At 39.3% G+C, this 20,757-nt stretch overlaps 1 protein-coding gene across 1 annotated transcript; it reads right to left on the bottom strand.

Annotated features, from left to right (window-relative positions):
• LOC118824569 (collagenase 3-like) lies at nucleotides 1-3,621 on the bottom strand. Its single transcript, XM_036594819.1, has 10 exons — nucleotides 3,515-3,621; nucleotides 3,178-3,428; nucleotides 2,712-2,860; nucleotides 1,735-1,863; nucleotides 1,482-1,643; nucleotides 1,267-1,402; nucleotides 1,050-1,183; nucleotides 603-762; nucleotides 423-526; nucleotides 1-309 (listed from the first exon to the last, which is right to left on the bottom strand). Exons 1-10 carry the CDS (start codon nucleotides 3,617-3,619, stop codon nucleotides 215-217), a joined length of 1,425 nt encoding a protein of 474 aa, XP_036450712.1. The 5' UTR covers nucleotides 3,620-3,621; the 3' UTR covers nucleotides 1-214.
• Nucleotides 3,622-20,757: the final 17,136 nt, after the last annotated feature.

Consider the following 20,757-nt stretch of genomic DNA (forward strand, 5'->3'; position numbering starts at 1 on the left):
CAAAGAGTTGCAGGTATTTAAAGGACAAGAAAAATAACAATTAAATAGACAAAAGTTCACATAAAACAACAAAACTGTCTGAGAAATGAAAAATAATTTAAATCAGTTAAATAAAATATAGAACTGAATAATTTACTCAATAATTTACTCTATAATTTAGATGTTGCCATGGCTCTGCTGCACCACTGCCTGCGTGGTATATAGACCTCAATGATTAACATGGTAAGAAATAGTTGTTATTAAGCACACGTAGGAGTCTTCCATAGCCAAACTCAAACATGCGTGGTCCGCTGTAGAGGTAGGTGAAACCTGAAAAAAGATGAAGAACAAGATGTCAGAATTCTAAAACAAACTGGTTTATTTTAGTCCAATTTGACGAGTCCGATTATTCAGGAGTTTCTTTGCATTTGTTAAATACTGACCCCTGTACTGGAAAGCTGCAGTGACTTTTCTGGTCATTCCTGGGAAGCCGTCTTCCACCCGTTTAGGGTAACCTTTGTCCATCCTCTTTGTGGTCTCATCGTAGCTGTAAAATGTTTCCATTAGTTAGTAACAGTCTGTGAAAAAGCTCTTGTATTACCAAATATTCTGGTGTTACTTACCTGTAATAACGGTTATTAACAAAGAACAGCGTCTTTCCAGTCTCCTCGTCATAAAGGGCGGCGCTGATCTTCTTCACTTTAGGGGGCAGGCCCATGCTGCTTAGGGTCTTGGGAAACCCCTTTGCAATGTCATAACCATAGAAAGCCCAAACCTTCTGACCTGAGGGTCAAGACCAGACATCCACATTAATTCTTAACTAATAAGACTATGACTTTATATGTTATATATGAGTCATATTCCAACTAGTTCTGACCATACACTCTGATTAGATTAAAAAAAAAATACTGGGCCACATAAAAGCACAATTTTTTCCTCCATACTTGTATAATTTTTCTGATCACCCACTGCTACAAAACAACAATGGTTGCTTTACTCTAAGCTGCCAGAACTTCAAAGCTGTTGTGTAAAAGCAATACAACATTTCTACTCATGTCCAGTTATCTTACCCTTAATGAGGTACACCAAGTCGTCTGATGGACTCTCATAAGCAGCGTCGATATTATCTGGAGCCTGAGGCCAGAGGCTCTTGATCAGATGTTGCTCAGACTGGTAACTGAGTGGCTGATTACGCCAGAAGAGGCTGAAAAATAAATTCGGTATCAGATGGTCAGACCTAAATCCTCTTAAGAGATCATGTAACGTTTTATTTAGTTCAATCTGTACCCATTTTTAAAGAAGAGCATCTCTCCCCGCAGCATCGTAACTGCATCCAGGACCAGTTTAGGGTCACAGGCGTTAGGGGTGACTGGAGCTGTGGGTTTAGGCTCTTCAGGGTCAACAGGTACTTCAGTGTTTGGGCCTGTTGAATTATATTCACCTTGTTAATTAAATATTGGACAAAACATGAAGTTACATGTTTGACTTTAATTAGAACTTACCATAGATAGCCTGAATTCCATTGACATCATCTTGGGGCAGAACAAACGTCTTAATGTCTCTGAAGCTGTACATAGGATACATCAGAGCACCGGGATCCCCGGAATGTTCAAGGCCCAAGGCATGTCCGAATTCATGGGCAGCCACCAGGAACAGGTTGTATCCTGTAGCAGACCAATAAACGTTGGCATACATGGCGTTGTATTGTATGTTGTACTGTGAATGTTTCAAGTGTAAACACATGTTCATTCTCACCATTAAAAGATGAGAAGGTAAAGGACTCATCATCATCAAAGTGGGCGTCTCCACCAATGCCAGTACCAGGGAAAAAGGCATGAGCCAAGAAACCATTTGGTCCATCAAATGGGTAGCCATCGCCATGATCTGGAAAAAGAAAACATTTGCTTTGTTTCTGGGAACCTGAAGATATGAGCTCTGACGAGAATCTGCCTGTGAGAAATGATGCCATCTTTAATCTACCCTGTCAACAAGAACTTGGGGGTGTATCACAAATTTTGGCCAGATAACTGAAGCCTAAAGTGAAGCCTGCTCAATGTAGAACAGTTGAAGGACAGTCGTGTTGGACAGTTCTCAAATTTTGGCTTTAGTTGTCTGACTAACTCAGAAATCCTGCTTTGTGAGAGACTCCTCTGTTCAACAGAGTCTGATGCTGCAGTAATCTTGCCAGTAAGAGCCCTGCTAGAGAAACGAGCTTAGGCCAGCATTGCTGGTCACCACCAAAACCAGCATAATGCTGTTGTCGGAAAAAACTCTGCATCATCATTTTGTGGTTTTTCACTTTTTGTCATAATCTGAAAATGCCTGTTGCCCTTTACATTGTGTGTAAACTTCATGAAGAATGGACCAAAAGAAACAGCCCAGAATGACTTGGAAAAAAATTCTTCCATTGACTGGTTGTTCCATTGACTTACATTAAAAGTAAAGCATGTTTTTTTCTGTCTTCTGTAAATTTACCATTTTGGAGATACGAGGTTTTCTTCCAACAACAGCTATGTATTGTGGTTTGGATGCTGGTATGCTGGTCAGCCAGAAAGACCATGCTAGGTGACCAGCTAAACCAGCACCAAACCAGCTAAAACCAGCATAAACCAGTTTAGACCAGCATGGAATCCATGCTAGTCTAAGCTGTTTTTCAGTGGGGAGGTACCAGCATTAATCCCTAAAGTTAACTGGGAAAATTTTTTTTGGTGGGAATTAAGCGGGAGACTGACCTCTGACACCGAAGGAGATCATGATGTCGGCTACACCACTGTAAATGCGGGTGAACCGGAGGGGAGTGACGTCAGCCCAGACTTTTAAAGCTCTCTCAATAGAACTGTCCACTTCAGCCTGAGACATGTCAGGAGTGTAGTTCTTAATCCTGTGGTGGAAAGAAATCACAAAACTTCTCTTACTGACCCCTTTAAACAACAGCTTTACAGAAACCTGGGCCCTGTTTCTCTAATGAGCCAGACTATGATGACTGTGGGAAGGAGAAACTCTCTAATAGCCTGAGGAAGAAACACTGTTGTCTGCTTGGAAGAGCTCTCATTAAGATAAAGATACCACTGAGCTAAAACACAGGACAATAGTCAGTGTCGATACTTTAGTCTATAAAAACACAATATACAGATTACAATAGAAACACTGAGAGGAACCTTTTAGCCCTTAGCAACAGGGCTAACACCTGCTAAGTACCTGTAGGTCAGCTGGTTTGTTTTCCATTTGTAGTATCCAGGAACAACAGCATACGCAGCCACATCTGGAACCCCACAGCGAGGCTTCTTCATCACCTCCAGTGTCTCAGAGTCCAGAGTTCCGGTCACTTTCAGCCCGAAAAACTCCTGCATCTCTCTCAGCTTCTCACTCATCTCACTGACTGAGTGGTCAGTGGACCGAGCGGACCGTGTGTGCTCCTCTTTCATGTTATACAGCTTCTTCAGGTAATTCTGGTGAGATTGACATGATCTGCAGTTAGAAATCTGACTGAATCAAAGCCAGTGCATTTCTAAGCTGCAGTAATTAAAGTTCTTACCTTTGCCAGGTCCTCCTCCTCCTTGCCAATAGGTGGCGGTACTGGACCTGAGTGAGTCTTGATCACCAGGCCAATGAGAATGCAGAGCTGATAGAAAGCCTTCATGTTGCTGCTCTTTCAAGAAGCTGATGCTGTTTGGAGTTCAGTGCCTGCTTTTATACGATCAACGACAACAGACTGAGCAACACTTTGAGTCATACAGTAATGAAAAATGAGGAAGGAAGTTAGAGATGACTGGCGTAAATTCCTTTTAATAGCCTACGAAAATTGTGCTTTGTGCTTCGGCAAAGTATACTGACAATATTTACATAGCAATGAGGATCCGTTCTGTGCTTGAACATTAATTTAAATATATTTTTTTATTTTTTTTATTAAATTTTATAGGCTAGGAATGACTAAACAAATCATATTTTTTACATCATGCCTACGACTCCCACAACGGGTATATTTTAAGTCTACAATTATTTTATATTTAATTTTATATTAATATTTATATTTATATTCATACAACCCTAATTCCAAAAAAAGTTGGGACGCTGTGTAAAATGTAAATTTATGTAAATAAAACAATGCAATGCATTGCAAATCTCAGGCACATATTTTATTCACAGTAGAAAACAGAACACATATCGGATGTTGAAAGTGAGACATTTTACCATTTCATGAAAAACATTAACTCATTTAGAACTTGATGGCAGCAACACATCTCAGAAAAGTTGGGACAGGGCCATGTCTACCAATATGTAGCATCCCCCCTCTTTTAACAACAGTCTGTAAACATCTGGGAAGTGAGGAGACCAATTTGGGAGAGGAATGTTGTCCCATTCTTGTCTGATATAGGATTCTAGCTGCTCAACAGAAGTAATCCCTGTACACAAGAGTCAAGAAAAAGAAAGGTCTGGACAGCAGGCAGGCCAGTTCAGCACCCAGACTCTTCTTCTGCGAAGCCATGCTGTTGTGATGAATGCAGTTTGTGGTTTAGCATTGTCTTGCTGAAATATGCAAGGCCTTTCCTGAAAGAGACGTTGTTTGGATGGGAGCATATGTTGTTCTAAAACCTCTACATACTGTTCAGCATTGATAGTGCCATTCCAGGTGTATAAGTTGCCCACACTATAGACACTAATGCAACCCCATACCATCAGAGATGCAGGCTTTTGAACTGTGCGCTGATAACAAGCTGGATGGTCCCTCTCCTCTTGAGTCCGCAGGACACTGCGTCCGTCATTCCCAAAAAAGAATTTTAAATCTTGATTCATCTGACCACAGAACAATTTTTACATTTTGCCTCAGTCCGTTTTAAATGAGCTTTGGCCCAGAGAAGACGGCAGCGTTTCTGGGTCATGTTGACATGTGGTTTCTTGTTTGCATGATACAGCTTTAACTTGCATTTGTGGATTGCACTGCGAACTGTGTTCACAGACAGTGATTTCTGGAAGTGTTCCTGAGCCCATGCAGTGATTTCCAGTGCAGAATCATGTCTATTTTTAATGTAGTGCCCCTGGGGGCCGGAAGATCACAAGCATCCAATACTGACCGTCAGCCTTGTCCATTGCATACAGGGATTTCTCCAGATTCTCTGAATCTTTTGATGATGTTATGTATTGTAGATGGTGTGATATCCAAAGCCTTTGCAATTTTACGTTGAGGAACATTTTTCTGAAATTTTTCCACAATTTTTAGATGCAGTTTTTCGCAGATTGGTTAACCTCTGCCCATTTTGGCTTCTGAGAGACTCTGCCTCTCAAAGTTCTCTTTTAATTCCCAGTCATGGTAGACACGGCCCTGTCCCAACAATTTTGAGATGCATTGCTGCCATCAAGTTCTAAATGAGTTAATATTTTTCATGAAATGGTAAAATGTCTCACTTTCAACATCTGATATGTGTTCTATGTTCTATTGTGAGTAAAATATGGGTCTATGAGATTTGCAAATCATTGTATTCTGTTTTAATTTACATTTCTTTACATTTTGCACAACTTTTTTGGAATTGGGGTTGTATTTGGAGAAAGATTAATTACAATCCCGCATAAATCCTTATATATCTAGGGCCTGCTGGCAGGAACAAAGTTTTACTACACACTTTTATAACCTAACAATAGCTTAACCAGTTTGCGTTGAAGTCCCTGTACTGAATAATAAATCTTAGTATGTAACAAGCCTGGGGTTGTAAGGAGTTCATATACTTAGTACCAGTTGCAGAACTGGAAAAATTATATATTTGGTTGTGAAGGATCAGTTTGAACAGTTTTACTATGGATGATGTTTTTCGTAGTAGTGAGGCTATTTTGGCTGGGGAAATCCAGCTGGTGTACTTTAAAATCAGCTTCCTTCATCATCTGTTAATGTGTAATGATGTAACTCATACAGGTCAGTTGGCTGCTACTGTGTTTGGTGTCTTTAATTGAAACCATTGCACATTCTGTCTGATGAGGTGTTACTGGGGGCTTTTTCTAAGAAATTATTGACCTCATTTCCACGCTGACAAAAGAAGCCCAGGTTTGTCTCTCACCAAAGTTGACCATATATGCTGTGTTTTCTCACAGCAAAGAGCTGATTAAGAACTCCTCATACATCACGTCTTCAGTGGCTGGACAATGATAAAGAATATGCTGGTTATTTGGGCTCATTTTTTTTGCATACCAATACATAGTTTATCATTATTACACACATATATAATGAAATACACACCAAAATGTCCAATCAGAGTGAAGAAAAATAAAACAAAACAAAACAAAAAAACAAAATTCACAATCAAATAACTACTGATTGAAGCAGTAATACTATGTAGATATTGTTTGATTTTCAAAAATTTTAAAAAGAGTTTCAAAAATTTTAAAAAGTTTCAAAAATTTAAAAAGACGTTGCTTGTTAAATTTCCTTTTGTGAATCTGAAATTTAGCAAAAAGTACAAGAAGGTTGATCACAGTATTTTTCTTTACAGCTATTGTAAAACTGAAGTAATGCATCTTCATGCATATATGTATTCTGTGCAATAATTTGTAATTAACATCCTTAATTTTATTTGTGATAAAATATCTGAAGGGAATAGTCCAAAGTTGTTTTTTTTTCCATTGAATTTCTACCACAAAATACTGCTAGTAAGAATTACATATGGAATGACTTTGATTTTTGGAAACAGGTAGATGATATGTTTATTTCGAGTGGAAGGTTAGAGCTCATTTTGTACTTTACTGCTAGTACATTTCAGTAGCGTAACCACACCTTGAGGTATGTCATCCATAAAAATACAGAATTCTTTTGAGAGTTAAATAATTGAGTAATTAATAAAATATTATTATGAAATCAATTATCAAAGAAGATTGAATTATTCTTATAAAAGATATGTAAAATTAAACAAATTTATGTTCAAAAATAAGAGAATTTGTTTATGAAAATGTGCATGTTTGCATGGTAATTTATCAATATTGTAGTTGCACATTAATAAAAAGGTCAAACTGCCTGGTCAATTATTTGGGCACATTCTCAGTTTGCATCTGTATCCACTGACATCACGTTCATCATTAGAACTGAAGCTCCAAGAGGTTTGATGTTGATACTGAAACTCTGTGAAAATCCTAATCATGTACTTCTTCACTGTTCAGGCTGTAGACCCCCCAAACTGTGCTGAAGGTGTGGACAGCTGACGTTTTGGACATGTCTTTGCTCATTGCCCGGTCGGTGTAGCATGTATCACAATGATGAGGTAACTGGCTTGAGAAGTGTCCAGTGACCCACGGTTCATCATATTTACTAAGAAAAGCTGAATATCCAGGTTACGTACAGTAGTTCTACAGTTCGGTTCCCTCATCTATTATGTCATCTAAGATTGTGTCAGCATCATGACATTATTAGCATCTTCTACAGTCATGTAGGTCATGTTTTCCCTCCTCCACATTGAAGCCGTAAGTTTTCAGGCATTTTATTATTTTAATAAAATTGGGTTGAGGTTTGGGTTGAATTCCAGATGCAGATTCCCCAGAAGAAGCAGAGAAGTTCTACAGACCAAGATGAACTGAAATGTCTCTGTGGGAGCTGTTTACCCTTATAAGTTACTCAGAGCTGGTCGTGACCTGCCTGGGGCCCTAAGAGAAATTCTGCAAAGGGGCCCAACATATAAACCATTTGCAGTTGCCTCACAGTCACACTCGACACCCCAGTGCTCCCACTGCAGTCCTCCCTCCTTTAAAAGTTTGTTCCATCTGTCCATCTAAGAACAGGTAGATCTATACACAACAAAATGAGGGATATACAAACAATATTTACTGACTTACTGACTTACTAACTAACTAGCCAGCCAAAACGTGGTCAGTGAATAATTAAAACTGATAATGATGATTAATAATCCGCTGTGAGTGTTGTATCTTCTGCATCATGCCCCATCCACCAAGCTTGAATCCTTGTTCCTCTTCTTCCAGTCCTGCTTCTATTATTATACAGGGCGATTCACTCGAAAGAGGCCCCAAATATTCTGTAATAAGTCTCGCAAGGACAAAGCAATCTGAACGAAACAACATGCAATGTGCTCCTCAGTATATGGAGCTTCGAACAAGCTGGGATGCCCCTGCGTCAGAGCGATGAGGTCGGCACCGGACAGCCGTCATGACGTTTAATCTCAGTTTGCAACTTCCGGGTGCAGACCCCCGTACCCCTTCATGTGTCTGGCAGAAAACTGAGATCACTTCCAGCATTGCATGGAACGCAATCGATTACACATAAATCAAGATATGTAGCAGGTATTTTTGGTGCAGATTGCTTCATCCTAACCGGAGTTACAACAGAATATTCGGGGCCTCTTTCGAGTGAATCTCCCTGTATGTTCACCATTCAGGATAAACAAATACAGTGATAGTTGGCAGCCCTGTCTAACTCCTTTGCCAATCTGGAATAAAGAGAATAAAAAGAGCCACCACGTTACATGCTTTCTTCTCCTCTGATTCATCTTTAATGAGCTCTTTGAGTTCCATCCATAGCTCCTCTGACTTTCTATCAGTTATGTCTAGCATCTGAAACTGGTTCCTGTTATTTTCTTTGAAGACAGCTAGTATGTTATCCAAGTCATATTTTGAAAGCTGGATGGTTTGATTGATTTTCTTCAACCTCACTAGGAGCACGAACATTAGAAGTTTGTAATCTTTTCCATAATCAGCTCTAAGCCATGTCTTTGTGATTAAAATAGAGCTCTTCCATCTATTAGTACCAGGAATGTACTCTATTCAGTTTTAGTGAACTCCATTGGTGATGTCTAGGTGTCATTTTGGTTGCTTGAAGAATTTATTAGCAATGAAAAACACATTGTACTCTCAGAGGCTTAGTCGTTCTCTTGCTTCATGACGGTTTCTTAGGCCAACTGTATTTTCTTGTAATTGTAGAACTACATGTGCATCTATATGGTAAGTGGACCTGATTAAAATGGACAGTGAGTGTACCAAATGAGTGTAGTTGCAAGATGCATAAGTGTTGAAGTAAAAAACAGACCATGTGCATAAAAAGGAAATCTCACAGTACTTTTAAAGTGTCCATGAATGTTTTATTAAAATATTAACCCGTGTGTGGTGTTGATGTTGTTGTTACTCAGTGGTCTGCTGGACCCACCGCATTATTGTTTTTTGAAATCAATACAGCCATAACAATTCATGTAAAAATATCAGATGTTTAAAATATCATAAGTGTCCAGCGTAGGGTTCTCCTTTAGCAACTGTAGCCAGTCAGCAGCCTGTCTGTGTAGTCCACCTCTCTCACACACACACACATATACAAACACAGACACACACACTGACAGCAGGCCATGTAGGAGGAGAACAGAGTGAAGGACACAGCACCTCCGCACTTTTACTCCCCGCTGCTTCACCCAACACCACATGTGTAATATAAATGTGTGGGGGGTGAACAGAGTGAAGACCCTGAAAATGGGTTATTTTATATGTTCTTCACAGAAAATGAGCAAAGACCAAAGAATCTGAGGTTGAAATTATAATAATAAGTTGCATCATTTTTTATTTTGGTAAACATTGAAAATGGGTCCCACAGACCTGAACACCACACAAGGGTTAAAAATGTAACTCGAAGAGTTCAGGTATTCAAAGGTAAACCAAAATTACAAGGACAATAAAACAGACAAAAGATGTAAAACAACAAAACTTTATGAGAACTGAAATATAACTTAAATCAGTTAAATAAAATATATGACTGAATAATTTACTCTATAATTTAGATGTTGTTACAGCTCTACTGCACCACTGCCTGCGTGGTATATAACCTTGAATTATTAGCACGGTAATAAGTAGTTGTTATTAATCACTTGTAGGAGTCTTCCATAGCCGAACTCAAACACGTGTGGTCCACTGAAGAGGTAGGTGAAACCTGAAAAAATGTGGAGAACAAGATCTGAGATTATAAAACAACTAAGTTTACTTTAGTTCAATTTGATGAATCAGATTATTCTAGAGTTCCTTTGAATTTGTTAAATACTGATTCCTGTACTGGAAAGCTGCAGTGACTTTTCCGGTCACTCCTGGGAAACAACACACACCTGTTTAGGGTAACCTTTGTCCATCTTCTTCTTGATCTCATCATAGCTGTAAAATGTTTTGATTCATTAGTAAGAGTTTATGAAAAAGCTCTTGTTTTTTCTTCACATAATATTCTTATGTTACCTACCTGTAGTAATACTTGTTAACAAAGAACAGCGTCTTTCCAGTCTCCTGGCCATAAAGGGCGGCGCTGATCTTCTTCACTTTAGGGGGCAGGCCCATGCTGCTGAGGGTCTTGGGAAACCGCTGTGCAATTCTTGTAAGCATAGAAAGCCCAGACCTTCTGGTCTGAGGATCAAGACCAGACATCCACATTAATTCTGATCTAGTGAGACTACAACTGTGTATCAGTCTTTATACAACAAGTAGTTCTGACTATATAATCTCATTAGCTTAAAATGAATTACTTGGTATGATATCAGCACATACCTGCATAATTTTGCTAATCAACCACTGCTAAATTAAAAAAAAGCAATTAGTTTGCTTTTTAATTTAACCTGCCAGAACTATTTTTTCCCCAATAAAACTGCACCAATTTAAATATGTACATATATAAGGACTAAAGATTGGGCAACACTTTGAGTCATACAGCGATGAAATATGAGGAAGAAAAATCCCAGATGACTGACGGGTATAAATTCCCCTAAACAGATTACAGTGACTGGGCAGCAGACTTTAGTCCAAATTCATTTAATGACAAATATCATTATTTTTATTTCTTGTGAAATATGAACGTAGCCATGATTTAAAAAAATAATAATACGGGCAGTGTGTGCTAAAATTATTCATTATTCATGTTAACACTATTTTAAGGGTGCATAGCCTGCCAGTAATTAAGGCATTTACTAAGAAAGTAATGAGTCATTAATCAGGAAGAAATGAGTAAGTCATATATTAACAACCATAAGATTAAATTACTCAGCATTAACTAATGCATGTACTAATGAATACAGATGAAGGTAATAAAGGCTTTCTTCAACAAGGAATTCATTTGTTAATAAAGCATGCAAAAAAGCAAGTTAATACACATCGACCTACTGCTAGAAGCTCTGTTGGTTTCATTCTCTCCATGCAGTTTATACTATTACCCATGTCATACTGCAGTGTCATACTGTTACAACATGAATGTAAACTGTTGTGTTTATTTTGTGTATCTACAAAAAAACAGACATTTAAGACTGTGAATTATTTTAATATCACTGTTGTTGTGAAACATACACACCATCTTTAGAAAAAAACAAAAATGTGCTTCCCATCATACATCTGTGATTCTTTTTAAAACGTGTTGCATACGAAATGTTTAGTAATGGAAACGACATTTTGGAATGGAACTCTTCAACTGTTCAGCTGGAAACTGCAGCTATTTTTCTTCGCCAGCAGGTGGCAGCAATGACGGTAGTCTCTGTAGGTCAAGCAGCCACGGAGTCTTGAGTGAATATTCCCATAGATGTACATTCCTAGACGCTGCGTTGTCTGTTGTTCTCTATGTGAGGCGATGCGTCCGCCATGTTGGAGCAGTCAAGATCCGCTTGTAAACAAATTCCCTTGTATTGAGAGATGACGAGTCTCAGGATTAAATCAGCCACAACTTCATTATTACTCAACCGATTCTCACCAAGTTAGTTTAGTTATAACCCTCAGACACAGATTAATCTGGGCTGCTCTCGGTAGCTTTTATGTCTTTAATAACTGATCGTGCTAATTATCCGTCCGGACAAGCAGGAAATTATTCAGTCTGCACCTGACGCTAAAAACCGAGTTTAGTGCGAGAAACAGAATCACACACAGCAGCAAATCCATCAGTGTGTGAATCACTTCTGATCTTAATGCACATAAAAATAAAATAAACCCCAAAAACACAGTAAGAGAGACGAAGCTGAACTTGGCTTCCAATTCGACATCTTGTTCGAGTTTTCCCGTTCCAGTCATTTTCTGCTGCCTGAAGCAGCACCATTTAAGGTGGAACGGGAAAATGCGAACAAGAAGCCAGCTGATGCACCATTTAAGGTGGAACGGGAAAAATTCGAACAAGAGGTTTGCAAACAAGAAGCTGACTTAAGCTTCGTGTAAGAGGTGCCAACGTGAATCTATTATGAATATCGTTACGAACATGTACACCTTTCTCATTTGTAAACAAACAGAACAGACACGCCTGAGGCCACAATATTAACAGCATCACACAATTTTCCTGAGAAACACAAACTCATTACTACTCTTAAACCAAAACGTTTTACTGCAAATAAGTAAGCACCAAACCAAACGATGAATAGAGCCTATTTTACAACGACGTCAGTAACAACAGCATCTGCAAATCCGTCCTCTTTCACCGCAGATACAGCGGCATGTTTTACAAGTCATTCGCACCAGCATAACCACAACTCTCAGACCTCCAGGCAACAGCACGTAAACATTACTTCAGCAATGAAAATTGTGTTTAGAATCCATCATATGCATTTTTTACCAATTCACCTGTAAAAGTAAGAAAAATGCTTTTATGTTGGAAAAAAAACAACTTTTTATTCGCTTAAACGGTTTCATAGAAATATTCACTCAAGACTCTGTGGCTGCTTGACCTACAGAGACGTCATTGCTGCCACCTGCTGGCGAAGAAACATAGCTGCAGTTTCCAGCTGAACAGTGAAAGAGTTTCATTCCAAAATGCCGTTTCCATTACTAAACATTTCGTATGCAACAAGTTTTTAAAAAAGAATCACAGATGTATAATGAGAAGCACATTTTTAATTTTATATACATATATTTTTCACAATAACTGTGGTATATATTAAGATACTTCACAGTTTTAATTAAATAAAATGCCTGTTTTTGCTAAATAAACTATATAAACACAGCATGATATCAGAGAAAGCACAGCATTTTCAGTGATCTTGTGATGAAACGTCTAAATACTGAGTTAGTGTGTTTCGCTGCAGCGTTTAAGGAAAAGTCTACCTTTATAAGTAGCCTTTAGTTTATCTGCTATGCTAATGCTAACTGCTGTTATGTTAGCGCCAAGCTAACAGCGCGTTTATGTTCAGTCACTGGGTTTCAAATGTTTTTTAGGAGCTCTTTCAACTTTTGAAGGCTTGAAAACGGGAAAATCTTAAAGCTGAACCGGTGTGTTGTTGGGTAACCGTGTTATCTGGTTCTCTGATCCTGTTTCCTGGCCGTAGATGGGGATGAGGGGGACTTTCAGCTCTAAACAGTCTCAGACTCAGGGAGAGGTGACTCTGAGGTGAGACCCACTTTACGGCCTGTGCAAAAGTTACACCACACTTAGAACTTTATAATTTAGAATTATATATTTTATATTCATCATTTCCTTTAAGCTAAACTAAGCAAACAAACAGAAAATGTGCAGAGAAAAGCCATATTTACGTTTGTTCTTTGTTGAAGATATTAAAATATTTTCACTTACAAAATTGTAAGCTGACAGTTTCAAATTATGTAAAAAGTAAAACGTGACAAAAGTGAAGAGTTTTGTTCTGTTAACAAACGGGTTGTGAACAGATCGTCTTTCTGTGCTGTAGGCTGGACAGTCAGGGTCAGCAGGCAGTGAGGATGAGCTCCCCTCTGAGACCTGTGGTGTGACCTCCATCATGAGAAAACAGATCAAGGAGAGATTTAAAAGAAAATGCTTGTCAGGTATGAAATACTTTCATACAGTATATATATAACATACAATATTTAAGTACAAATTCCTGTGCAGTTCTGACTGAATAAGAGTGAATATTTAATAATTGATATAATGTGATTTATGTATCATTAGTTTCTGCTCTGTAAGAATAAAGGCATAAAAATAAAGGCATAAAAGTGTAACATGGCTATTTTTGTTTTCTCAGTCTTTCCTTTCTCCACAGTGTTTTGTTGCATTGCGCTGAACGAGGATGTGGACAGCCAGGAGCTCAGAAGTAGCTCTGTCACTCTGACTGAGGAGTGAGTAATCGCTCTTTAACTATCAGCGTTTCAATATTTTCACCAACATCCTTATGTACATGTAATTAAATGTTTGTTTTTATTTTCTGTTTCAGAAAATGGCGTGAGATAAAGGCTGCAATGCCAGCTAGTGTAAGTATATCATGTTGAAAAGCCTGTGTATTTAGCTTGGAGAGTAAAATATGACCTGGGATGAGTTTACAGCTACTAATGATGTGATTGGCTGTTGTAACATGAAGTGCAGGAATAATGTTGAGTCTTTGATTCTTTGTTACACAATTTTCCAGTTAGAGGTCAACATGAACTACTAACTGCTGTAAATTCATATTTGTGTCGACCCTAACGTGACTAAGAAGTTCTCTGACTGTGTTCTGCTTGGTAATAGCCACGTCCAGTTTGTGTACGTGAAGGTTTTTAAGGTGATGTTTGTGTTGGTCGTCCAGAAGCACCAAAGACCCATTCATTATACCTCCTTATTCATTATACCTTCCACTCATTGTAAGTCTAAACTGCTACAATTAGAACCATACCCACGTACATAAAAAAGAAGGTTCTTTAAGGTTTCTTTAGTCCTATTCAGAACCATTTTATACTTAAGTGGTTCTTTATATGGTGAAATGGTTCTTCAGATTGATGGAGAATGTATTGTGAAGTTTTTTGAAAATGGTTCTAGATAGCACCTAAAAGCGTTCAGCTATTGTTACAATGTCAATCTTGTAACAATAGAGGAACATTGTTTGATGCTACACAGAACCATTTTCAGCATCATCTGATGTTTCATCTACAACATGTTCTCCATCACTCTGAACTATTTGACCATGCAAAGAACCATTAAGCATGAAATGGTTCTACATAGAACTCATGATTCTAAATAGAAACATTGTCTTTACTAAAGAACCCTTGAAGCACCATCTTCTTTAAGTGTGTACCTTTTCTTTCATGTTTGTTACATATAACATTGAAAATGATTTGAAATTGACTGACCCATCCATTTGAGCTCTGTTGACTCCATATAATTAAAAAGTTCTTTTTATTTCCGGTGAAACTATGACTTAAATATAATTTTTACTCTTTTTATTCCCTTTTAAAACATTAAAACAGATGACAAAGGAGGATTTCAGTACAGTGCTGGACAAAATCTCTGGCTGGGTGGAAGCAGCTGTGAAGGAGGTGTTTGTTCCGGCGTTACAGTGGAGCATGGAGCAGAACCTCTTCTCCTCTGAAAATATCCCGCTCTTCAGCAGCCCCGATGGAGTGGAGCGTGGAGAGACATGTGCCTCCCCCCTCTGACAGAATCTCCAGAGAGAGCCAGAGATCTGTTTTAAAGCAGAGAAGCAGTAGCAGCGCCTCTACTGGAAGCTCCTGCTCTCTTCTTTTGATGTCCGTTTCACCGTTCAGGTATGTTAACGCTCAAGACTTTTACCCTGGTGGAAAGTGTGGATCCAAACTGGTGAAACAGAACAAGAATTAACTGAGCTCATACAGAGGAGTGAGCTTGAATTGTGCCACTAAAATCAAAAATTAAATGTCCATTTCTTGTCTCTCTCTCCTCAAGGAGCACTGGGAAATCCCGGCGGGATGAAGGCAATAAGCCGCTGGTGGACTGAAATGTTTGTCCTCGGTGAGCTGCAGTGATATTAGCACAGCGCCCCGAAGTGAGCCTCTCAGATTCTTGTTTGGCATCACAAAGGACAGCATTTTCAGCAACGTCCACTCAGAGGTCACCAGTTCTGTGCGTAACATGCTGTTACCAAGGATGAAGGACACGCTTGCCATGAAAATGACGTGCAATCTCACCTCCACTCTTTTGGATCACTCGCTGATGCAGGTTAGTCACTATAACTTTCTGATTTCTTCCATGTTTCTCCCTACATTTGATGGGTTTATAGTCATATACGTCCCTGGTTAAATGATGTTTTGTTGATTTTCTATGTGAAAATAAGTTAACACATCATCCACAGGAAACAAACTTAAATATGAGATTGCTGTAATAATTGTTGTGTTTAATTTTTTGTTGTTTTTTATGTGTGATATTCAACAAATACATGGTAATTTCACTTAGAAAACAACCGAAACTTGTAATTTGACCGGGTGCTCAAACTTTTTCATAAGACTGTGATCACAGGGATTACAGAAGAAAATTAGGCAGTTTGCTAAGACTGACACGTTTACCTTTGGGTGAAAAATTGGCATTTTCTCATCTTCTTAGTTAGCTAGGCAGCTAGATAGACACACAGACAGACATATAGATAGATAGAGAGATACACAGATAGACCACACAAGATAGATAGATAGATAGATAGATAGATAAACAGAATCCTGAACAATTAAATGTTCTGTTATTGATTCTTTCATTCAGCTTATAGGCTTAAATGTATATGTCTTCTGTCTTTTTTGCACTAGATGAACTCCACCCTTACCGAGGTATCCCGTCAAGGATCACTGTTGACCGGAAGCTCCAGGAAGGACGTTGCTCAGAAATTGCTGTTTGCAACGATGAGTAAAATGCTGGACTTTGTTCAGCTGTCCACCATGTCTGACCAGCTGAGTGCTTCTGAAGGCTCTCCTGTTAACATCCACGATGAGCTGGAAGAGATGCTGCCTCTTGTAACAGCAAAGGTTGTGGCAACTGTTTTTGAGAGCATGCTGAACGTGTGCAGTGAGGGAACCTCAGAGGATTCGAAAGAAACTGGTTCCGATACACCTCTGTTTGACTTTGTCAAGGCTGTTCATGACAAAATTAAGTCTGATCTGTTCAAAGCAGCCACCCTAGGACAGTCCACTAATGGTTTCGGCGCCTGGAGGAAAGCGTCTTCTGAATCCTCCTCGACCGAAAGCTTGATCAGGCTGTGCTCGTACTCCACACACAGAGATACTGATGCTGGCAAGACACCAAGCCCGAGTAGTTCCTCACAGATCAGCTCGACTTCCAAAGGTCTGGCAGTCTGTTGGGTGAATGACGAAAATGATGTTGGCACTACAGTTCAGGATCTTCCCATGAACCTCGTCTCTTCCATTGGCACTAAGTTCCCAGAGGTAACATCGACTGCAATCTACCAGTCTCTGCAACTGGAGGAGTACCGGACACGAAAACCTCGCAGTGAGAGAGTGCTGGAGACGATCATCTTCAATGGCAAAGTGAATGGGAATGATGATTCGTCCCTCACTGAGATGAAGACACGACCACTTTTCAGGCTCTCCTGTGAGGCTTTTCTGGTTGAAGCCTCTCAAAGGATCAGCCATGTCATTGTGAATGAGACGGCAGAGATTACAAGCAACTCAAGTTTTGAAAGTGTGGATCTGAGCACGCCTCCTGCACTTGACGCAAAGCTGGAAAGCAGCTCATTAACTGCAGCCTCTGCAGTTGTAAATGCAGTGACAGGCAACTTAAAGAGCGTGTTAGCCGAGCCATCCATTGACACCTTGGTGTTTGCAGAAAAAGTGCGGATGGTGTCTGAAAAAGTGCTGGAATCCACCCAGGCTACACTGAAGGACGTTTTCTTGAGAAACCTCCTGACGAGAGCAGATGCAGCCATGACTGCCCACGACAGTGCTGAGCTCAGTTACAGCCTCCTGTCAGGCTCCAGAAACGTGGTGAAGAACATCATTGAGAGCATCACTGCCAAACTGCCACTCTCTGCAGTCAGTGATTCTATGGGAGCACTAACAAGACAGTTCCTGCAGACTTTGGATGAAGATCTGGACCTCCTGTTCATGTTGCAGCTTTCAAAGTCCTCTGCTGCATGTCCAGAATCATTCAGTGACCTCATTGTCACAGACATTTTTGAAGTGGTTGCTGATAAGCTGATCAGCACAGGTGCATGTGAGCCAGATGAGACATCTCCAGATTCTGTCTTGAAGACTTTGGACAGGATCTTATCCAAAGAGTCCATTCAGCAGAACTCCCATGAGCTGATCCCCCTAGTACAAAATCTAATCTTGGAGGGGTCAGCTGGTCTGGACAATGTGAAGGAGAAGAGCTCCACTTCTGATCACGGAAGCAGCTCCACACCTGGACCTCTGAACAAGAAAACACTGTCAGACATTGTAAGTGGCTTTATAAGGGCAACCACATTGAGGCTACTCCAGCAGTGCTTTGACTTTATTTCCTGCTGTGGGACCAAGACTCTCTTTTCTTCGAACCACCATCACTCTGAAACAACACCAACTGGGATGAAGCCTGAACTTCAGAGTGAGACCAAAAACCAGACGCTGACATTCTCTCAGGGCAGTGAGAGCAAACTTGCAGAGCTTTCCAGTGAGCTGGTCAGTCATGTGGTGGAATCTTTGCCTGCAGATCTGTTCAGTGAGGTTGAATCCAGGGAACTTGTTGCCAGTCCGTCTCAACTCAACCAGACCCTGCAGTCAAGTCCAGACTATGAGGATAAACCAGCCACATCCAAGAGGCTGCGCATCCCTCCATTCAGATTACCAAAAATTAGGTTTCCCAAGCTCAGACTTAAGGTAAGATCCTCAGACATATTTTCAAATGTTAGATTATTCCATATTGGAATCTTACTTCTTCTGTTTGTGAAAAGATGTACTGTGCTAAGGCATATTCAGTTATTGAGCTTAACACTGATTATTTAGTAGCTGCTATGAATTTTTCTTCAAGTTAATACAGTAATGAGAAAAGGGAACTGAAGTGTAGCGCAATGTTTTTGGATGATTGTACCACAAATGTCTCTTTTTACAGGGATGGAAAACCAAGGTGGAACCCCTGACCGTCATCCCATCAGACTGTGCTCAGCAAAGACCTTTTCCAACTGGTAAGTGTTTATGTTCCAAGCCCTAGTCCATGACAGCATTATATCCCCTTTTTCATACTGTTATGGAATTTGAACAGTCATTCATGTTAATTTTCTTTCTTATTTGCAGGGTTCCAGGCTGTACCGTCTGTGTCCAGCCCAACAGACAAATGATCAAAGTCTCTGGCTACCAGTGCGTCCACAGCCGTTCCTGTAGGAAAGTCGCTCTTCTCCAGAGTTTCCAAGGTTTTCTCTAAGATCATCAGAAAGTGAAGCAAACCATCTGCTTAAATTAATAGTTTCTTGAAAAAAAAAATAGAATTTATGCGATTTATCACTTACCCCATGTGCAGTCGATCAGCCAAGACATGTTTGATATCTGACGTCCACTTCTCTGGTGGGAGATGCTAATCTAACATTGCTACAAGAGCTGGTGTTGGATTATCTCTAAACTCATCTGTCTATCAAATATCTACGTAATTATAGTTAAAAACAACAATTTACTAAAAAGGCACAGATAGACCTTATTTAAACATTTAAGCTAAAATTGGAGCTACCTTATCATCCACATAACGCCCCGCTTTGTAGTGCTCCTCTGTCATTATGCAGGTAGCACACTTGTTTTTTAGCATAGCTAAGGCTTCATAACTGTTAGCTAGAAGTTGCATCTTGACAAAGCTACTAAATAAGGTTTTACTGTGTTTGTGTGAAACAAATGAAGATCTGGATTTGTTTTTAGTGGATTAAGAGACATTTTTGGGCATGTATTTACAGAGATGAGGTTGGTGAGAGTCCTACACCAGTGTTTGTTAGTAATGTTAGCCTAGCATTCCTGCTGTGGACTAGAGAAGCAGAGGTCAGACATCAAACCTGTCTTGGTTGATCGACTGCATCCAGGATAAGAGATAAATGATGTTAATTTGATTCGGATTTTGCTGAATTATTCCTCTAATTACACAATTAAACAAAGGCAAATAAAAACATATAGTCTCAGTATCATGATTGTTCTAAATGACTTGGCCAATTAGTGATAAGGAGGAAAAGGAATCTGGTCACATGCTTCTACCCAAGCCAGTCTACAGAGAGCTCACTGTACCTAAAGTTTAGTGCAATACATTACAATACAATACAATAGCAACACAATACAAAACTAAAATTCATAAATAACTACAGCTGTATGGAAGCATATCAGTAGCAAAATGAAAACGTAATATGTAAAATGGCAACGTATTCTTATGTTTGAATTAAAATTACCCAAAAAACTGAAAATTCTAATTCAGTTTTACAATTTCAACTTTCCATTTGGCAAACTAGCATTGATTTATACAGATTTAGACACTTTATAAGTAGCTTTCTTTACACTTTTCCCCACGTCTAAACAAAGATGGCCTCCTGCCATCTGTTGGTATGTTAGAAATCTCTGGAAGCACTGCTGAGGCAGCGGTGGAAGTATGTACATCTTTGCTGTTTTAGTGAAATACATCCTTCTATTTTCTAATATTAAAGGAAAGTTTTGGGCGAGTGATTAGAAACTATTCTAACTTTCCGTTTTTAGCCATTGAGCTCCATTTACTCCCATTCATTGAGGACTCGCTCATGGGCACCCTCTGCTGTTTACCAGTCCTGTTTTTATATATAACGGGGAAAATAGGAAGTGGCCAGGCTCCTCATACACTGGCTCTGAACAGCATTACATGAGGTAATTTTCCTCTGTGGCAGCATTATTGAACACACTGTGGTGAGCGTCCTCTCATTTTTTTCAATATTTTGTGCATAATAGCACTTTGTCAGTGAGTGTATGTTACGAACATTTTTAATGGTTACAATTTTTATGATTTTAATTCAATTATATATTCAAATTAGAGAACAGTGTGTTCAGGAAAATGACTTGTGGTCAGCAAGACAAGACCTACCACTGAAGTTATGGGTCAAAATAGGGAAATTGTCGACTATGTTATCTGTCAGCTAAGTTACCTGGTAGTCTTCATCATTATGACATCATTATCAATATCAGTCTACATGTGTCACA

The sequence above is a fragment of the Colossoma macropomum genome, unplaced genomic scaffold, assembly GCF_904425465.1.
Source record: "Colossoma macropomum unplaced genomic scaffold, Colossoma_macropomum, whole genome shotgun sequence".
NCBI lineage: Eukaryota > Metazoa > Chordata > Actinopteri > Characiformes > Serrasalmidae > Colossoma > Colossoma macropomum.

What these genes read in the sequence shown, in the direction of transcription:
- LOC118824569 (XM_036594819.1), bottom strand. Translation starts at nt 3,619, where the DNA reads ATGAAGGCTTTCTATCAGCTCTGCATTCTCATTGGCCTGGTGATCAAG. An exon ending in TACCTTCTCATCTTTTAATG is followed by an intron (nt 1,644 to 1,734) that starts GTGAGAATGAAC and finishes GGTCTGCTACAG; the next exon opens with GATACAACCTGTTCCTGGTG. An exon ending in CTTGGTGTACCTCATTAAGG is followed by an intron (nt 763 to 1,049) that starts GTAAGATAACTG and finishes CTTGACCCTCAG; the next exon opens with GTCAGAAGGTTTGGGCTTTC.